At 40.5% G+C, this 21,458-nt stretch overlaps 1 protein-coding gene across 2 annotated transcripts in view; it reads right to left on the reverse strand.

Moving 5' to 3' along the window:
- Positions 1–21,458, reverse strand: part of LOC145445819 (phosphatidylinositol 3,4,5-trisphosphate-dependent Rac exchanger 2 protein-like) — a 44,800-nt gene that overhangs the window by 8,678 nt on the left and 14,664 nt on the right. For both annotated transcript variants that reach the window (XM_080323959.1, XM_080323958.1), the window contains exons 10-32: positions 19,365–19,506; positions 19,203–19,303; positions 18,151–18,304; positions 15,807–15,955; positions 14,925–15,088; positions 14,760–14,861; positions 13,439–13,590; positions 12,400–12,535; positions 11,944–12,072; positions 10,932–11,056; positions 8,409–8,451; positions 8,081–8,206; positions 6,846–7,007; positions 6,665–6,784; positions 5,982–6,063; positions 5,119–5,329; positions 4,149–4,378; positions 3,380–3,514; positions 3,218–3,316; positions 2,189–2,315; positions 2,051–2,130; positions 1,638–1,780; positions 29–144 (exon numbers count right to left, since the gene is read on the reverse strand). In XM_080323959.1, the coding sequence (XP_080180085.1) occupies positions 29–144; positions 1,638–1,780; positions 2,051–2,130; positions 2,189–2,315; positions 3,218–3,316; positions 3,380–3,514; positions 4,149–4,378; positions 5,119–5,329; positions 5,982–6,063; positions 6,665–6,784; positions 6,846–7,007; positions 8,081–8,206; positions 8,409–8,451; positions 10,932–11,056; positions 11,944–12,072; positions 12,400–12,535; positions 13,439–13,590; positions 14,760–14,861; positions 14,925–15,088; positions 15,807–15,955; positions 18,151–18,304; positions 19,203–19,303; positions 19,365–19,506 (3,028 nt within the window). The remainder of the gene's footprint in view (positions 1–28; positions 145–1,637; positions 1,781–2,050; positions 2,131–2,188; positions 2,316–3,217; positions 3,317–3,379; positions 3,515–4,148; positions 4,379–5,118; positions 5,330–5,981; positions 6,064–6,664; positions 6,785–6,845; positions 7,008–8,080; positions 8,207–8,408; positions 8,452–10,931; positions 11,057–11,943; positions 12,073–12,399; positions 12,536–13,438; positions 13,591–14,759; positions 14,862–14,924; positions 15,089–15,806; positions 15,956–18,150; positions 18,305–19,202; positions 19,304–19,364; positions 19,507–21,458) is intronic.

Below are 21,458 nucleotides of genomic sequence, written 5' to 3' on the forward strand. Positions count from 1 at the left end.
CAGTAAACTGTACACGGCGATGACTTACTTTGACGCTAGTTCTTCGACAATTTTGGAGTGACTGATGTCGGGCGTCACCTCCTTGGTTTGTTCGAATACTTCTTTTACAACTTCGTGTCCAGCCAATTCGTTTATGTTGCGGATCTGTGATGAAATATAATAGTGTTAAGGATCGGCCATTGGTAAATCTTCGTAAAACGAACAGACGATTGATAGATTTGTATAAAACACGATAAAACGCACGCACGTGTATTAAAATCATGGCAAAACAACTGTCCTTACATGATTATATCATCGTATGAAATATTCAAGTGTGAAGGTTGCGACATTGACTGATCTTTGAACAACGACAAACAAATATGGCTCTATGCTTGAAACACAATGAAATGAGAGTCACGGCTTCATTATCAGATTTGAAAAAAGCAGGAAAGTATATCGAAGTCATGGCAACAAAACTGTCTTTACCCGATTAAAACATCGTATTAAATCGATCAAAAGTATAGGTCTAAATACGGAGACGGTCAAAGAATTTATCAGCAGAATTGAACAATCAAATAGCTACAATTTGATAATTCTGGTTGCCCAATTAGACTCATTGTAGCTAAATTCCGGTAATCTAATTCTAATCTAATTTGTGAAATTTCTCCATGCTCCAATTTTATTTTTAATCTACTTTCTGATTTCCTCGAAGATGCTGCAGGGGAACTGTATCAGTGCAAGACCAGCCAAGCTTGCTGCACTTATATTTGCCATTCTCGTGCTTATAGCAATGGACTCGGATTTGATATGAGCTCGACCTAATTCAACTGCCAGGTTTCCACGAATTCAGAAATGTAATGTTAATCTAATTTGGAAAAAAAATTTGCACCCATAATTCTAATACTAATCTAATTTGGAATACAGTGTGTGGCTATATAATTCTAATTCTGACCATCGCTGCTAAGATATGAATCGATTAACGAAGGCCATAAGAAATTGATACCAAGATTGTGTAGTAGGGTTGTTCAAAAAAACTCACTCGCCTGGTGACTAAATCGTCAGGTTGTCCAAGAAAACGATGCACACCAAATTTGACTCAATTCCAACCAGTAAAGGCCGTGCAATCATGAATTGAAATTTTTAAATTTATTAATAAAAATTAAAAAAAAAAAATCTCAAATTTTTCTATCAACCCCATGAAATTGTTGAGCTGTCTTCGAAGACGATGCAAAACAAATTTGAGTCAATTCCGACTTGCAGAAGCGGAGTTATTCGCGTTTTTCGTTGATAATTGTCGGATTATCCTTGATCCGGGGATTATCAACGAAAAACTCGAATAGTTCCGCTTCTACTAGTCGGAATTGACTCAAATTTGTTTTGCATCGTCTTCGAAGACAGCTCAACAATTTCATGGGGTTGATAGAAAAATTGAAGAATTTTTTTTTAAATTTTTATTAATAAATTAAAAATTTCAATTCAAGATTGCACGGCCTTTACTGGTTGGAATTGAGTCAAATTTGGTGTGCATCGTTTTCTTGGATAACCTGACGATTTAGTCATTAGGCGAGTGAGATTTGGAAAAAAAAGTTTTTTTGAACAACCCTACTGTGTAGTCGTAGCTAGGATCTTCATCACATCAAATTCGGCGGTTCCTTTACCTTTCCCAAGAAATGTTCCATGGTACCCTGCAGCTTGTCCAGCGAGTCCGGGCTCAGTATCAAGTCTATGAAGCTGATACTTTCGACGCCCTCCGACGAGCAGGTGCTTTCCGTCTTTGAAATAACAGAGACCCGATCCCGCCCTGAAATCGTTAGAATCTTTTCACCGGGTTATCATCAGAAACTACGTCTTTAGGAACGCGGGATTCAAACCAACTCGGTGTCTCGAGATGTCCGCCCAGTATCAGGCATGGATATCTACATCTAATTAAACTAATTAGAGCGAAATGCCGATAATCTAATTTTAATCTAATCCGTGAAATATTTCTGTGCTCTAAATTTAAATCCAATCCAGCAACGATGACTATCTTGACCAACCCTGCCTCAAACTCGAGTCATCACTACAAATTTACCCGAAAAAGTCACTCTTGAATTCGGACGACCTTTGGACCTCATTCGTACCGGCGTGTACGCACTCCCAGTCGACGAGGGCCTGCGAAAAACACGTTGTCAACTATCACGAGCAAGGCGAAGGTCCATTTCGATCTTACGACATTGCTGGCAACGAGGAGGACTCTTTCATGCCGGAAGATTGCATGTAATTGGGATCCTCGGGCAGGGCGAGGGACATGCGTTGGTTTGGCTGGTCCGAATTGTTGCTGCCTTCGCTATTTGATCCTGTAGACAAACATGCCATGTTCCAAATTTGTTTACGTCCGTTATAACTCTAATGAAATAATTTACGGTCATACAAATGTAACACGGTATAACAATATACAATCTATATACTATATACAATCCGGTAAAGCGTATTAGCAAAAGCAATAAGCTAAATGTAGTTACTGTTTTGTTAGTCACTGCTAGCGGAAGAATTGGCATTTTTAGTTCCTGCTAGTTCTGTAAATCTTAGCTCTAAAGTGGTGAGAGCGATTCGGAGGCAGTGGCAAAGGTATCCACTGGTCGTACAGATGCGAAATCTATAACCCAAACATAGCGAGAATTTGCTCTGTTAACTTGTGAATTTTGTTAAAAAAAACTAACTGGATATCTGAAAAATAAGCTTCGGAATCGACACTGAAATTGTCCGCATCGGATTGCGGTCCGCCAGAGTAGCTCATGGCCATGAGTAGCCCTCTGTTATACCAACCTTTTCAACGTACTGACCGGTAAAATTTCTAAGCAAATTTTGCAGACCGGAGTACTTTCAAAAATCAAAATCCACCCAGAACTAAATTACGACAAAAGTATGCAACTCAACACTAAGAATCGGGTTAACACTACTAACTAAACTATGATTGTTCTTTTTTTTGCAAGAAAAGCGACTTCGCTGTTTGCTACATTCTATTATACTGCCACATGTCGCTAACTTGTACCGTGGAATTTTGTTGCCTTTTAAAAATTATTCTTGGCTTTCACATATTCCAAATCTTAAAATTAGAGGCTACTCTTTTCCCGATGGTTATCGCATTTAACATTTAATACTTCAGCATGTTGTAAATATAATTCGGCTACATCGCTGTTACACAGATCTTTACGTTTGCTACAGGCGTCTGGTTGGGCGCCACTGCTATCCCACATACCTGTTCCGTTTTGATCGACTCCGCCCGGCGAATTAGCCGCAGTGAAGTTGAACACCAATTTGTCGTTGCCCACCATCGACCCTCTGTTGCTGTGAATCCCTGCAAACACACGCTAGTTACCTCGTGCCGGCCTGTGGGAGAATTTACACCGCGTTGGTATACCTGAGTCGCCTTCAGAATCGTTGCCGGCGGTCGAGTTTTCTTCGATCAGAGATTTGCGGTTGTTGCCGTTGATGATGGCCTCGCTCGGTGAGCTTTTTGGAGTGAGAACTTCAATCGCGGGAGACAGCATGGAAGCTGAAGAGTACAACGCGCGTTGAGTAAAATTTCAAGAGCGCAGAACTTCAATACACAATTGAATTATATATTCATATTTAACTAAATCCGAATATTTTCGGCTGACACTCGTCAGGGGTAATCTTCTGAACCTAGCAGGGATTTAAAAAGGACGTTGTACGTAAACAGTCATAACACCAAATATGTCGTCACGTATAGACTTGGGCAACTAAATAATTCTAATTTTGTAATGTAATTAGACTGCTTTGAGCGAAATGCCGGTAATCTAATTGTAGTCCAATTAGTGAAATGTTTCTATGCTCAAATTTTAATTCTAATCTAATTTCTGGTTATCCTGGGAATACTGCAAGGTAATTGCATAGTGCGAAACGAGCCAAGCTTGGTGTACAGACATTTACCATTGTCATACACACGGAAATTACTTCTGATTCGATATGAACTGAACTTGATTTTTGTTATCTTTCTTTCTAATTCAGAATATAAATAGATTTCTCACTTTTTCAAATTCAACAATCCTAACTCTAATCAAATTTGGGAAAAATGTGCAGCTATAATTCTAATGGTAATCTTATTTGGAGAAGCTGAACATTTTCTAGTCATCGACTCACCCACAAGTAAACCTATTCTCACTCACTTCTGTTCGAACTTCTGTCGGCCTCGCTGAGCCTCGAATTTCTGTTCGACTGAGATTCGAAGACGCCGCTCGACCGGTCGTGGCTCGGAGAGCCCGCGAAAAACGTGGACGGGGACACGGGCGTGGTCGGCGTGGCGTCCATGCTGAACGACCCTGACCCGGCCGGGAACAGCGGGGTGGGCTGGAAGGAATTTCGCTTCCCGTCCGTGCGAGGCTCCGAATTCAATATTCTGAAAGCAGACATTCATAGATATTGGGGTATTATTATCTTTTATGGGATGTGGTTATCAATCGGGGTGCCGTTTGGTTCGATTATTATAGATAGCTAACCAACGGATAATTGCGCAACACGTGATTCACGCTTGGATGACAAGAGAGGTAGACTGCTGAGCGATGTTGAAGCAGCATACTTGGTAGTCCTATAGCTGGCAACCCGACCTTTCAAATTAAATAAAGTTGGTCTTATTTGAAAGTTAATAAAGCGCTGATTCCGAAAATAAACATCAAAATCTGACTAGGGCAAAGACACCAACCCGAAATAGCCTACAAAGTCTGAAAATTGGCATTGTTCTTAACAATGGGAGCGACGCACATGTCATTGTTATGGTCATTGTACTGCGTAACTGCGATTGTTCAGAACAATACCGTTTTTCAGATTTTGAGGGCTATTTCGGGGAGGCTCCATTTGTCTGATCAGATTTGAATGAATATGAATGAATGAATGAATGAATGAATAGTATCCAGAACCCACTAGACCCCTATCTACGTAACGATTTGTGTATTTTCTCGTGCTCACCCATTGAATGAGTGCGAAAGCAAAAATTGATACCAGAAATCGGCGATGGTTTGATTTGCACCCTGCGCTATGGTGGAAATATGGTAAAAACACCTATTTTATAACCATGCATTTACAACGTAGTTAAATCTTCGCTCGGTTCGACAATGACACTGACCGATAACATTTACTTACTCATAAATTTGATCTTGGCAGTGCGTGGCTTCTATCAACGCGTGGTCCAGCGCCACCATGATCTGTCGGATCTTGTCCATCAGCCCTATGTTGCCCTCCACCCCTCTCAACACGGCCATCAAGCCGTGGCCTTCCCGGCCGCGAGACCTGTGCGATGGCGCCGCCATGCACGTCGTGATGTCGACGGTCGTAACGATTTCCACGTTTTTGGCTGAGAAATTATCGAGTATCGGGTCAATTCTCAGGCGCTTCTATGCAACTCCATGCAGAAGAGGCGATTTCCAAGACATACTAATCCTATACTTCAAGTAGAATTATAAAATGCGATGTCCGAAAAGTACTCAAAAAAGCAGTACACACAGTCGAGGTGTCGCATGCTTTTAGCAAGTCGGAGTTGGATACTGTCGAAATTTCAAGATGCATCTTCGCTGAAAATATATATTCCGTTACCTTTATACTGGCAGAGTTGTACAACTATAGAAAAATTTCAGCTTTTCCAAATTAGACTACAATTTGAATTATAGTTTCAGCTTTTTTTCCCCAACAAATTAGACTCCAATCATCGTGATTAATACTCAATTCAGAGTCATGCACTAGAATCATTGTGCCCAACCCGAAATACAATTGAGTTCGCCAGAGAGAATACATATCCGAACGGGAGTGGGAATGCAATACGCGCCAAGGTCGTTAAAGCGCGTATTCAAGTCGAAATACCTACAAATGACTGACAAATGTCAATATGAAAATATTTGAAACACCAAATACATAATTAGCCCGTATCCATACCGTACGTGACGGTTAATAGTATGCCGATGGTCAGGTATGCGCCACATCGACTGCGTTAATTGACCTTTGCGACTTACTTATCTCGGTGTTGTCTGCTTCACTTTTAGCGTTCGGCAATCCAAGCCCGCGCAAGTTGAATTTTTCAGCAGTGTGCGATACCTGCAACGCATCGCGGTTCGTGAATTTCGGCAGTAACGCGAAGCATATATACAGGCGATAAAAGCTGTCACTTTTAAGCCACTCAATTAGAAGCAGCCATTTCTGTCACATATCAAACTACTGCAAACAGTAAATGAAGCTTTGAATAGTACTCAAGTTAACTTAAAAAGTAGATTTGGTCGTGAAGTCGCACACTTATAGTAGCCGATCGATGGTGGCCAATAGAATAATTCCGCCAACAAATTGCTGCAATTTTCGAAAATATATATATCTACCGGCATACATGGGCTATTTATATCTATAGTTATTTGATATAGGGGATATTTCACTCATAAGCGCGATGGGAACATATCCCCAAACTCCTCTCCACCTAACAAAATTCAAAGTACAAAAGCAAGTAGTCTTGTAGTGAAAACTGTTAAGTATAATTGGTAGTAGGCAACAAACATAACCGTTTGAGCGGGGGTTGGCAAAATTGACTTGAGCACCCCAAAAAAGTATGAGTACTCCGATGGAGTACCACCTATGAGTATTGTCGCGAAAAACGAATCAATGAACTACTCTACAATCAAGGTGGCCTTCAATTTGATACCGTAATTACCTGAAGAGTATTGATGTGACAGTTCGTGGGGCAGAAGTCTTTCGCAGAACCCGAGCTCGCCGGCTTGTCTTTCGCCTCCTTGTACGAAGGCCACATGTACGACCCCAAGTGACGCTTGAACTGTCGAAAACACGCGCATTCGAGATCAAAACCCTTCCATTATCACCCCGCTCCCCGTTACCTTTTTGTAGCTCTCCAGTCGATCGTTGATGACCTCGTAACGCAAGGCCCGCTTCTTTTCGAAAATCTCGCGCTGCTGCTCGCGGACCAACGAGGTGGCGGATTCTAAGGCTTGTACGTCGGCCAGCACACGTTCGTCTTCGGCGGTCAGTACGTCTAGCAGCTGCGCAATAAGTGTCAAGCTCATAGTGCTGTTTATTGAGGATTTTTGCAATTTAAAACACAGAAAGATTGCGATAAAATAAGAACATAGGGAGGAGTCAGAGTTAGCTTTTCTGAATTAGACTATAGTTAGAATTATAGCAGTTGTTTAGCTTAGAATTAGAATTATTGAATTCACCAAAACTTGGAAATTGAATTAGATACCGAATTAGGAAAAAACACCACAAAAATAGAGTTCAGATCATATCGATTCAGAGTTCATGTCTCATAAGCATGAGAATGGTAGATGTCTGAACGCAGAGCTTGGCTCGTTTCACACTGTACTGTACAGTAGGAGTATTCAAAAATGACTTTTCTTCTCAAATTGTACTGGCTACTTGACAAAATTGTTAGGTTACCTAATTTAAGCCTGCACACAAAATTTGGCTCAATTCCAACCAGTAGCCGCATTGCTACAGGAAAAGAAAGTTTCTATTTATTAAAAATATATAACAAAATATTTGAAAATTTTCTGTTCAACCGATGAAAGTGTTAGGTTGTCTATAGAAACGATGCTCACCAAATTTGGTTCAATTCCAACCAGTACAAGCGGAGTTATTGTCGAAAAATTTGGATTTGAATAAAATAGTATTTACGGCTATAAAAAACGGCTATAAAAAACGATTGGTCACCGTAAATACTATTTTATACAAATCCAAAATTTTTCGACGGCGATAACTGCGCTCATTTCGCTCTAACTAGACAACTACAATTATATAGTTTCCAAGTCTGATCACCACAACAATCGATTACTGGATTGGTTCTTTTAGCGAAAACCTTTAGCTGCTTTTCGGATATACCGTGACTTTCTGTCGAAATGGGTGATGTCAACATGTCTTCACTCTTCCAACATTAATTTAAGACAACATCATATTCATAGCACAGTGTCCCTTAACTAGGCTAGTGTAACCTACAGAAATGATGCTTTTCTTGAAAATGACATCCTACGTGGAATTTGTGAAGACCTTCGTTATTTCAAAGCGAATTCACTGCGGGTAAGCGGGGTAATGATCAGCGTGAAGTAAATGCTATTACCATCGCCGCTAAATCGAAGATCGAAGGACTTTCCGCCATCTTCTCCATCACCGCAGTGCGAATCCCGTTCGAGTTGTCAAATTCATACATAGCCACCCTCTCCAAATGACGATTTCCTAGCACGAGCTGCGAAAGAGATTTACACAGTGACACTGCTATCTAGCACTCGTGTATCAATCGGCATCCATCGCTGGGATGTCGATGATAGATATATTGTTGGAATTGGCGTTCGGAAGTTCCCAATCATATTAAAGGCGCTTGTGCCATTACCATTGAAAGCGTTCGCCAATGTCAATGACAGGAAAGTAACACGATAAAAAGCGCTTACATGAAGAGCATTTTCGTTGTCCTTCTTCGGGCTGGATTGTTCTCTGCGAGCAAGATATGGCGTGATTAACAAAAGCCGAAAAAAAACATGTTATAGCCATGGTTGAATAGTGCGATGAATCGTTGCTATTGGTCCATTGTCGAGGATATTTTTGATCATATTCAACAGGACATAGTTAGTATACGAAAGTGTAAACGAGAAGATTATTGTGCAAATGTGCGGCGTTAAGTAGGGCTGTTCATTTTTTTTTACATATTTCACTGGCTACTTGATAAGATTGTTAGTTTGCCTAAAAAAACGCGGCACAACAATTTTGGCTAAATTTCAACCTCTAGAAGCGTTTCTACATAAGAAAAAAGTTTTGGATTTTAGTATATATAAATTATTTTCAAATTTTACTGGCTTGGTTGTCTGAAAAAACGATGCACAGCAAATTCCAACCGTAGAAGCGAATTTATTGATGTTCAAAATTTAGGATTTCAAATCGTAGTATTTACGGTGAGCAGATCTATATTAAACAATTAAAGAATTTGCCACCGTAAATACTATGTTTTTCAAATCCAAAATTTTGTACTTTAATAACTTCGTAAAATAAAAAAAATGTTATTTCTGAATATCTCCACAAGAATCTGTACATTTTAACCCATTGCAAAGGGTGTGACAGCATATTTTGGTACTAGAAAGTGCCAATGGTCTGATTTGCACCTATAGTATGGTGGAAATGTGGTCTATACCAGTGCTCTTCAACCTTTCTCGACGTGGTACACCCTTTTAAGGTTTGCTCAAAACTCGTACACCCCTGTTCATTAGGGGTCTTCAAACATGACTATTTTTCTCAAATCGTACTGGCTACTTGATAAAATTGTTAGGTTACCTAACTTAAGCCTACACACCAAATTTGGTTCAATTCCAACTAGTAGCCGCCTTGCTACGGGAGAGGAAAGTTTATATTTACTATACAAAAATAAATAACGAAAAATTTGAAATTTTTCTGTTCACCCCATGAAAGTATTAGGTTGTCGATAAAAACTATGTTCTTCAAATTTGGTTCAATTCCGACCAGTAGAAGCGGAGGTATTGCCGTCAAAAAAAAATGGATTTATATAGTATTTGGTCACAGAGTCTATTCGCAGCCAGTTAGGCAGCCCGCCACGCAAATTTAGGCTTACAATATTTTGGAAATCTAAAAAGAGAACACTTTTTCAGAAATTTGAGACTTGCAAAACCGGAGAAGAATTCTAAAAAACCGGTGAATTTTTCCTACTTGGTGATCAATTGACTAAAAAAAAAGGTCATCTTTCCGCTCCGAGCTCAAAATATCGTTTTTCTCTCCGCATTGCTAGGTGGATGACTAAAAAAAGGTCAACTTTTCACTCAGAGCTAAAATCACAGTTTTTCACTCCGAAATACCCGCCGGAGCGTCACTTCTGTGCTGATTTACGGCATATCAATTTGCTCTAAATCTGACCTAAATTTTCAAACAAGAGGACAAAATCTCAAAAAAAGAAGACAAAAGGGCGTCCTCCGAGGACACTTTCAAAAAAGTCAAAAAAGAGGACAAATCCTCTTAAAAGAGGACGTATGGTAACCCTACGCAAATTGGAATTTATTTCGTGTCAGAGCAAAAACAGCATGATATAACGAACGATAATCAACCTAAATGTAACAGTATTGGGGGGAGAGTAGGTAAAGCTACTGCTGCAGAAGCGGTAATTCAGATCAGCGATGATAGCAGGCGCACCAGCCTACTGCGCATCAGGCCTGCCACACACCACACACAGTCGATAGTAGCACATGGGCTGCAAGAGATGTCAGTAACCTCAGATGGTATGCCGCTATACACAGTCTATTGTCGCTAATTTACATCACTTATAACAAAATACTAGATTGCAAATGTATGGCGAAAGATTGGACTTATACAATCGGCATTTTAAAACTAAAGGGTTTCGATTTCAATATGGAAGCTGTTTCGACCCTGGCTAGCTACGTCACTTCATTTATGTGCATTGCGGTATTTATTAGCGTCGGGTAGGAAGCACGGATTCAAAAAGTCTGAGCTATCGCGGCGGTTTCCTCACAAATCAATAAAATACAAATGACTAGCTGAACACATGTTTGCTAACTGCATACTTTACAACACCAAACGGAACCATTGGTCTATTGCCGACGGCTAAATGAATAGAAGAAATATTTGCTTATGACATCACAATCAAGCGGTGTACATTATTAGTGTATTACACTTGAGATAACATTGTACCATATTGCTCGTTAACCTGTGCGTCAACCTGTCTGTACTGACCTATAAACCGGCATTTGTGATAGCTAGCCATCGGCTCATTGTTACTCGGATCTGGTACACCCCTGTACACCCCAACCGAGTGGTACACCCTTTGCGAATTCTGGTACACCCTAGGGTGTACGACCACCCCGGTTGAAGAGCACTGGTCTATACAACTTTTGTACACCCATGTATTAACACAGTGTATAAGCCTGTGGTGTTGAAAACTAAGATAATAACAATACCCTTTATCTTTGTTGCTGAGATTTGGAGTTCTGATGCCGATTTTGAGCGCGATGTTTTTCCTTCTGTCCGACTTTGACCTTTTCACGCCTGTCCCGGGTACGCCCAACGACGACTTTCTGGTTGCCTGTAATATGACCATTGAATAAAAGCACTTGCCGAGCATGTATCTTCGCGAAAGTAGGTTTGAGTTGCAGTTGAGCATGTGTATTTATAACCCCAAAACTAACCCTTACCCAACCCTAACCCCAATCTAGACCGAAATAGAATCTGAAACCAAACCTCACTCTAACTTTAACCCACATAATCAAGTATCGCATGTCGTTATGTAACATGTTCATATGTACATGAACCAATCAAGATTACATACATGAATATTTGATATAGAGCGGGTAATTCTAGTCGTATATTTAAACTAATTAGGTGGAAATGCCGGTAATCTTATTCTAATCAAATTTGCGAAATATTTCTTTGATCAAATTCTAATTCCAATCTAATTTCTGTGAAATGTTTCTATTATCTAATTTCAATTCTAATCTAACTTCTGGTTTGTCTGAAAATGCTACGGGAGAACTGCCACGTCAGAACCTTACTGTATGAAAATTGTCATTCTGATGCTATGAGAATAAGCCGATGATTTGATATGAACTGAACTTGATGAACTTTCCAGGTTTTCGCAAATTCTGTAATTTTAGTTCTCATCAAATTCGGAAAAAGCTGTGTAACTAGAATTCAACTTTTAATCTAATTTTTAAAAAAACGTGTAGCTGTAATTCTAATTCCAACCTTATTTGGAAACGCTGAAAATTGTCCAGGTCTGCATACATAATTAATATCCGTTTCTAATTATACAACATTCCCTTTTGAGCCTACGCAAATTCGCCCAGATAATTTGACTGCAACGACCCGCATTGCATCGATTGGGCCACGGGAACAGTCCGCTACCACATGACATTCGCCTGCCTAACGTAAGCAGCAGTACCGATTCGACTTCATACCGCGATTCACACTTACCTCTGGTTCTTTCTCGGCTTTATCGTCGGCGGTCGAATTTTCCGGCTCGCCCGGCGGCAATTTACAGCCATCTCGAATCGCCTCCGCTACGTCGTCGTGGCTCATGTTGATAACGCTCACGTGGTTAACCTGAATGTGGAATTGAATTGAGATGTGTATGTGGGAGATAAGTTCACGTCGAAATGTCTTGAAATCGACGAACTACAAAATTTCTTTTTCCATTGGAAATCCATAGGTGGACAATAGGTGTATTCATCCGACTTACACCTCAGCATGAGGTGTGAAGCAGGCGAATAGCACTTTCAGGTACCAAACTGTGCGTTCACATCCTAACGGGTGTCAATGTATCATTTTCGGGATGCTACCCGAAAACTACTTCCTACTTTTCAAAATATACTGAACAACTTGGAAAAAGTGGAAGTACTTCGTCTATGAACACAACTGCCAAGTACCCACCTTGAGGATAGCCTGCCCGCGGACCAGCCCAGCGTTCATGGCCATGCCGCCTTTGGTAACCGCGTGGACCACGCTGGGAGTGGCGCTTCTGATTTGAAATCCCATGCCCTCGCGAGTCACTGGAATGGCGGCTTTGCTACAATTGAAATATTAAAGAATTAGTTTGATGTGATAGAATACGCAGTACATAACTTTGTTGATAATACTTCAACCGAAAATTTCAGAACGATTGACGCACGGATTTTCAATATGCGCTGCGCATTGCGCAAGCAGAACTGGAACTAGAACTATTCTCTTTTCATACCTCGCAACTAGAAATTCAACTACTCACTTCTGAAACCTCGCAACTAGAATTAGAACTAGAAATACTAACTTCTAACAACTCGCAACTAGAACTAGAACTAGCGGTATCCACTTTTAAAAACTCGCAACTAGAACTAACTACCGACTTTTAAAAACTCGCAACTAGGTCTAGAACTACTCACTTTTAATAACCCGCTACTAACCTAGAACTACTCGATTTTCAAAACTCGCAGCTAGAACTAGATCTAGCCATTAAAACGCAACTAACTTACTAAAACACAAGCAAGTAGATTTAATTTAGAAGCAACTCATTAATATTTATTGTATTAGGAAGGACGGGGTTTCGAGTTTGAAATGGAAGGCGTTCTGACCCCCAAAACCCACCCCTGGCTACCCCACTGTTAGTAGTGATGACTCTGAGCTAGCAACGGCTGCACTAACATCTCACAACAGAACACCGGCATCAAGATTCACGCCAAACGATGACACGTGTTTTCTAGTCGTTCGGCAACTATTTTTAAATGCGGAACTAAAACTACTAACTTTTCAACATCTACAACTAGAACTAGAAGTACTCACTTTACAAAATACGCAACTATAACTAGAACTACCCGAAAACAGTAGTTAATCGACCGTCAACCAGCTAGATTAGTAATTTGTACAAGTTTGGATGCAGAAACATTAGTGCTGATACAATCATAAAAGCAGCATCCATCACTAGAAACAGGCATCTTACATTTCCTCATCCGCTTTCACAGTCAGATACAGGAGTTGATATTCGTTCAGGTTTTGCTTCAAAACAAATTCGTAGTCCTCTTGCGATTTGCATTTGGTCAGCGTAGAATAGTTTATTCCGACGATGATTTGACCCGGTAGAAGTCCTTGAACCTGCAAAATGTCACTGGTGAATCCATCCGGCTTCATATCCCAGAATATAACTCGACCACTGTAGTAGCTTGTTAGAATGTTAGGTGGATGGGTGTTAGACTGCTGTATTAATGCATTTTAGCGGTCTTGATGTTAAAGCGTATCGCTACTCTTTCAAATGTCAGTGTGGTGATTGCTGAAGACACTTGGCGCTGATAACTGTAATCAGTTTTCTTCGTTCTGTGATTCTGTTCTCAGCTGCATTCTCATATCTGTGCTTGGAAGTGCACGTCTTAATTCCTGGTAGTTGATTATAGCTGAATCTTAGTTGATAAAACCTAGAAAGTTATGAAGCAGATTCGTCCATGCTTTCCCCGAAAGGAGGTCTCTACAGTCGGTGTATGGTTAAAAATTATTTACCTCACTCTAAATGACATAGTAATGAGCGACATAAAAGACAATACTTCGGGAAATAGGCAGTATACATTGCTCCAATTGAAACAATCAACAACCACAAAAGAAGTGAATCATTCATCCGTTATATTCCCCCTCAGAAGTGCATATTGGAGTAGAACAGTGGTTCCCAACCGGTGGGGCATTCCCAACTGGTGGGGAATTCAATGGTTTCTGGTGGGGAATAGACGCATTTGTTAAACATTGTATGCAGGATAGTCTACATATTTACGGAGATACATGCGCGATTACCGTTACCAGTTAACTGCTCCGGAATGTATGTATCGAAAATTATATTGCGTGTTGTTCACAAAAACTCATTTTAACTCTGGATAACCAATGATCGCGTCACAAACGCATCCAGCACGACTAGTATGACATGAAATAACGCTTTCGTTAAATTTTGAGGGTAACCGCGGTATCCGGTTCACAATACGTTTTATGCTGCGTACTGGTGTGGTTGTTTCTTGTGTACTCAAATCAGCAAATAGCTGCTCCGTATTGACAAAAGTTGAAATAAAATACCACGATAGTTTTGGGTAGTGGGTAATGGAGACTCGGAATAAATCTGAAGCGGGGAACGGAGACAAAAAGGTTAGGAACCACTGGAGTATAATATCGGTTAAAAAATATGCGTGAACTCTCAACTTCAAACATTCTCCTTTTGTAATAAACAAACCTTGGAAATAGGGCGACGCAATAGTAAACGAGAAGTTGACTTGTCTGACAACCCATACCTGTGCTTGTGATCCCCTAACAATCGCTGTAATGAGCACGGCGTTGTGGTGGTCAACGTACAGAGCCTCAAAGCCCAGCGGTTCTTCGGGATTCGTGTTGAGCTGCATAGAAAACAGCGACGCTCGCGACTCATTCCGCAGCACAAGAACTAGCCTTTGACTTACCAACAACACCGTCTTGGTCTGGTGTACGTCGCCGACGCGAAAATCCATCTTTTGACTGGCTTTCTTCACCAGATCTTTGAGTTTTATTCCGGAATCGCTGGGCTCTTCGTCGGGCCAGAATTTGAACAGGGACGAGTCGTCTTTGAAGTCCTGTTTGTCGAGGGCTGAAACGCGATGTGGCATTTAAAGTGGTAAATCGGCGATGTCAGACAGACTTGGAGAACTACATAATTATAGTTGTCTAATTGAACTACTTAGAGCTGGTAATCTAATTCTAATCTAATTTGTGAAATGTTTGCATGATCAAATTTACATTATAATCCAATTTCTGGTTCTCCTGAAAATGTTACAGGAAAACTGTATATAGTGCGGTAGTGAAAAATTTCGCGACCCCCGTTTCGTCATATCAAAAGAAAATATTAAAAAGAGCAACCGGAATGTTTGCAATCCCAACGCATTGTTTGATGGCATGGCATGTTATAAGAGAATTCTCAAATATGAAATTCGGTCTATATATACAGAAAAATAATTATGGGAAGGAGATAAATGTTCGGTTCAGTTCAATATTCTGTCAAAAATATTCATGTGCAATGGTAGGACGTAGCATATAGATATTTTTAGCGATTTTGGAGTGTAATCACTTGAGCTTAGCTCAAACGTACCTTACCGCAAGGAAAATCAAAAATCAATCGCGTGGACCGCCCGCCATACAAACTTCGCGTTTTAAGATAATTTAATTCACCCTACACTTTGTACCTCCCTGTGCATTCTGCACAGATTCTGATTTCATTAAAAAATATATAATTCTCGGATCCTAGTTCCAGTTCTAGTTTCCAGTTCTGGTTCTCAAATTCTGGGTGGTAGGGTAGAATACGGAATTACCGTGATGTAATATGCTGCTTTCGCATAACGTCTGTCCGAGATTCATGGCCTCTTCTCGCGATTTACAGTCGCCCTGCTCGACCATAAAGTCGATCAGCTTGCGGGCTTCGATGACTTGCCGGTAACTTCTCAAGTTCCTGTCTTTATCCCTGAAAATTCGATGAGTCGAGATAACTGTTGATCATAGATGGGGTACCTCCATCTAGTAATCAGTGCTTCTTTTCCTAGCAGGGGGTCGTTGAGTCGGGTTATCATAGTTTGGAATCGGGAAAGGACACTTTTACCAAATCATCAAAGTTGGTTGAACGAAACTGAAAACAGTCGGCTTGGCAATATTTACTGGGATTTACATTGAGTTGACAAATAAAAAAAGGTCTTCACTTTTACTCGACTTCCGAATGACCCGCTCGAACGTCCATTACCTATTTCATGTCATTTATGCGAATTTTCAGTTCACTGTGTCCATTTAAAGGAGGAAGAATTGCAAAAAAAGGGAGATTTAGGCGTCGTCGGATGATATTTTCAATTTCCTTAAAAAGGAGGACAAATCCTCCTAAAGAAGGACTCATGGTAACCCTATCACTGAGCCAGTCTCGGGGGTTCACCGGAGTTCAAGACACACAATCGACTCAGACAGCAAAGGTGTCATTGATTAGCAGTATATATTTAAAATATTATAATATTTTCATTTTGTTTGAAAATCATGTTTCAATGTTTTTATTCCTTTAACAGTGTTGTCGATGGACAGGTCATTTCGTGTATCAGACCAGTATGGTGACGTAACATGCGTAATGTCGCCGATTTTCGTTTTTGTGACTCTTCGAAAATTTGGAGTTTGCCGAAGACATGTAAATTAACTTAAGGGTTCTCCAGGTTAGTAAAGGTTTAAGAGCCGCTGACCTGCGGAAATATAGAATTCAGAAGAAGGGAATTTTTCAACTTGATTTGTAGTGATCGTCGCAAAAATGATTAAAATTCTGGGTGAAACATCATCCTATGACCGATGATCAATATATACAATATTGTAAGAGACATGATATCTATGTAAACCATTCACTTTTAGTTAGCTCTAACGCCATATTGAGCTTGAACCTGATCTTTGTAGTAAGATGGTGCTAAGCGCTTTGAGATGTATAATTTAGCGGCTGATTTAGATTTGATTATTAAGTTGTTTTATTAGATCGTATTCCAATCATAGACAATTAGTCGTAATGAGTAGTGCCTGGAAAGCCTGAAGTTTGATCAGTTAAGTTAGGGTTACATTGTGTATTTATAATTGCATTTTGGTTGCAGTTTACCGTATTCTTAACGCATTGTCATAAATTCTTAATGACAGAAAAAATCCAAAGAAGGATGTGCTTTGTCTATTTGAGTTGCGCGTTGAACACTCTCCAATCTATGTGTGACCTCGCGTAACGCAATTTGCCTGGGAACGGAATAAATATATCATTGTCCTGACAGTGTCTCAAGGAACACCAAATTCCTGATTCCTGTTCTGTGATGCGTCGCAATGCCAGTAACTCAATTGCAATGACTGGTTAAAACAGAGTGAATGATATTCAATTCTACTTTCGACAAAAAGTGCTGGCAACAGACTGACTCTGCCACGGATGTCTAGTACGGCTCATAGCATGCAGTGGTATGGAATAAATCCCACATAATGATACCGGTATTCGCGGTAATTCGTGCCTGGCATTTCGCACCGTTTCCAGTAGTATATTCTCATGTGAATTAGAAACGGGAGGATAAATCTAAAGAGAATCCAATACCCCGATGTATACGCCAGCTGAAACCAGGCACTGTTCCAATCCAGAACAGACACGTAACTAAATATGACATCTAATATTGTCTTCAGAAGCGATAGCCCTCATCTCTACCACAGGTGTGTTTACACTAGTGGCACTCATGCGTAGCAATGACGTCACCGCCAAATAAGAATGGTGTGCCGTAAATCGTGCTGTAGCCATATGTAGTATATGATAGGATGGTGGTCAAAGTGGTCACCGTTGCTGCTCAAGTAGAAATTGGAGTATATTTCTACTCAGTTACAAGCAGTGCCAAATTCAAAGACATGCCAAAATCTGCCTATTTCGACCAGTTTTTATGACAATTTCACTCGGAAAAGCCATGCAAACTTATCCCAAAGCTACTGTCTACTTTTCAAAGCACAAGGTGTGCAAAGTGCAAGCTAAGTAGCTGTTTTGCCAAAAACAAACGTTAAGTAAAAGTGAAACCATTTTAGTAAGCATTATAAGCAACACAGTAGGTAAAGAATTACGTTGTAAATCACCAGTGACAGTGACCACCTCCGGATTCGATGTATGCCTGGTAACTCAGTTCTTACCGGACCAGCGGTTGAAAGAGACAATTCAGCCTGGAATAGATTCGCAAGCCCTTGGCGATCAGGTCCTGGCTTTCCCCGCGCGGTTTGAAAGTGCCGTCGTCGTAACGGAACCGGTACAGAACATTCTCGTTCTTGAAGTGATGCTTGTCCGCCACTGAAAAAGTCATCGCGTGAGTTAACATCGTGGTCAGTAATGAAGTGATTCTACTTTTTCCGAGTACTCAAGTGCTAACGGTTTTACATAACTTCCACTTCTACTTGAACTGTTTTTTAAGTCAAAAATACCTACTTATTAACAAGTTGGATTTTCACAGTCGGAGAGCAGTTGTGGGATGAGTTTGTACCAGTTTTATGAGTACTGTCATACGGTGGTTATTTTTGTGACAGCACTCACAAAAGCGGTTCAAAGTCATCGCACGAGTGTTGTCATAAAAATAGCCCCTGTTTCACGGCACATGAATATATTTTCGATGAAAGCACCGAATCCATTAGTGATGTCATCAGTCACTCTGTGTTAGTTGCGAAGATACATCTTCCAATTTCGAAAATAGCCACCTTCGATTAACCCCTAAAATTGAATAGTTTATTCGTATTGAAATGAACTCGAATATTTTCGGCTGTCTCACGTAACGGATAATCGTCAGCAACCAGTGGAGAATTGACAAGAAGATTGGGCATTTTGGTCGTGAACGCATTCTATTTTCGCTAAGAGTGTACATTGTAAATCCACGGATGGAAAATATGCGTATTTATCAGATTTTCACCATGGCGTGGGGTGTAAATCAGCTTTATAGCCCTTATAAGGGACAAACTGTGCTTTCGCACCCTTTCAAAAGGCGTGCCACCTTTTTGAGATATCTTGGGTGGTACATAAAAATAGAACGCACCACACCCCTGGGATATATCTTCATAAGGATTGGTGCATTTGACTCGTTTACACCCATTGGATGGGTATGAAAGTACAATATGATAGCTGAAAGGGATATACACCTGATTTACAACATGTGCCAAGGTAGAAATCAGTCAAATACACGATTTTACAGAGTACTGACCATGGTGTAAGATACCGCAATCCATCAGCGCCTGTCCGAGCATTATCGCCTCGTCCACGCTTTTTGACTCGCGGTTGCTAACCAGCCACTCCACGAATTCGCTGTGAATGGTGAAGTTACGAGTCTTCCCACTGTCTTTGTATTGAAAAATCTGCAGCTTACCTTCCCACCAGCGCTTTCGGGTGAGTTCGAAGCATCGCCTTTCTGTCTTTGATCAGATTGTCGAGACCGGCCTTGTAGTAAATTCGCTTCCCTTTGCTGTGAAGAACGTCGACCGTGTCTCGCTGATCCACGCTCACTTTACCTTTGAAACAATCGTACAATGTTGACTTCCGTTACTGCATATACTTTACGCACTGTATGTTTGGTTCCCCCTGTAATTAAATAGCAACGAGAAACACTGAAACAAATGTGCGAGTCTTGTTGCGATGAGGGACCAATTTTCATGATGTAGCAACAGATCAGAGGTGTTCAACCTTCGTGGCCAAATGGCTACATGCGGCGTACGATTAATTGCGCGGGTCACTTGATTACTGATGACCTCTATTTCACTTTAGTTTAGCCATCAGCATCCCAAATTTCGGGTCAGGATCTTATAATTTTGGCTGTAACCCTGGCTACAGCGTAATAGAGAAAGACAGCAGAAAATAAATGCCAGCTTCTCGAAAGACAAGTTCGCCATAAATTACGTAGGCCTATCTATGCGATTAATTTGATAGTATAACTTTGTCATTGCGAAAATTACTGCGTGTTACACTCCGAATCTTCCCGAGGGCGACGGGTTGGCCACTGCCACGTGCTATAAATAATAGCGATGCATCATCACTAGTGCAAGTTTTTGTGGCAGTCAAATCCGTGGAAAGTGACACTTATTTTTTTTTAAAGTTGCATTTATTTTTTCACAAAAGTTGCACTAAAAAGTTGCATTTATGGACTAGTTTCTTGAAATTATTAGGGTATGAGATACTCCAATCGATCCGTATCCAAGGCACTGTAGCAAAACTCAGTGTTGGCGACTTCAACAGAATCAATAGCCTGAAAAAATTGACACAGTGAAATTACAATTTTCGGGGGTCCAACCTGAATGTACGTCAAATCAGAAAGGACCTCAAATTTAAATGACAGTGAAATAATCGAGCGATCTATTTATACATATAGTGCCAAATATTTCCATTGCATGAATGATCGAAAAAACTTGCAAAACGTCGCGTGTAAAATAGAAAAAACTTGCATGAAAAAAATGGAGAAAGTTGCATAAAGTTGCAATATAAGATTCCTCCAAACAGCTTAAAACACCATACTACATAACTTCCGAGTATTTACGAAGTTGCTGGAAGCTGTGAAAAAAAGGTTGCAAAAGTTGCAAAAACGTGCCTTTATCATCACTAACCAGATTTACATGAATTTTAGCCTGTGCTAAACTAAATGTAAGCAACTGCCTTGGCGATTACACCATCGGTTCATGAGCCGCCCGATGGGTGATAAACAGCCTCGCGATAACGTACTATCAGATATAAAGACAAATCAATAATACGTTGGTTGTTGATATTGAAATAAATCCGAATATTTTCGGTTGACACATGCCAGAGGTACTCATCAGTAACTATAGCAGAAAAGTGAAAAGAGCATTGTATATCAGCAACAGTATATGAATATGTTATTCACTATGGGGCCTATACCGAAGTTCTATACCTGGAAGTGTCGCATCAGATATAGTGCCATCGATGCAGAGACGATACTAGAAACTTCTAGGCCGTCAATGAAGGAGAAAATACCGCGAATGCGCAAGTCAATGTCTATCACACTGCCAATCCGGATTCAGAAAGGTCGGAGAAGCATACAAAGGGCGATTGATACGCAAGCGATTTGCTGCGGATTCCATTTATTGATCATTTCCATTCTAAATCGCGTCAACATTGTCAGTATATCACATAGATTGGAGATGACAGCAATTTTGCGACAGCGCGTTGCGTATACATGAATTAGACTCATCACGAAGGTATGAATTTGCATTCCCAGTCTATACCTGCCGGTTTCAGAATGCCGTCTTTTGTTTTTAGAGTATCAGGGAAGGTGAAAAGATATATATGTCAAGGAACTTCAATTTGGCTCGCTGCAAACTTGCTTCGCAAAAGACTCCGCATGCTGCATACGCATAAATAGAACTGTCTTCGCATAAGCAGCATATGTTTTTCATGTAGGCTATCCAACCAAGATGCGGAAAACGTGCAGTGTTATCGCACGCTTGCGTGACAA

This window comes from Botryllus schlosseri, chromosome 9 (assembly GCF_051294905.1).
Source record: "Botryllus schlosseri isolate E-star chromosome 9, Bs_hap1, whole genome shotgun sequence".
Taxonomy (NCBI): Eukaryota; Metazoa; Chordata; class Ascidiacea; order Stolidobranchia; family Styelidae; genus Botryllus; species Botryllus schlosseri.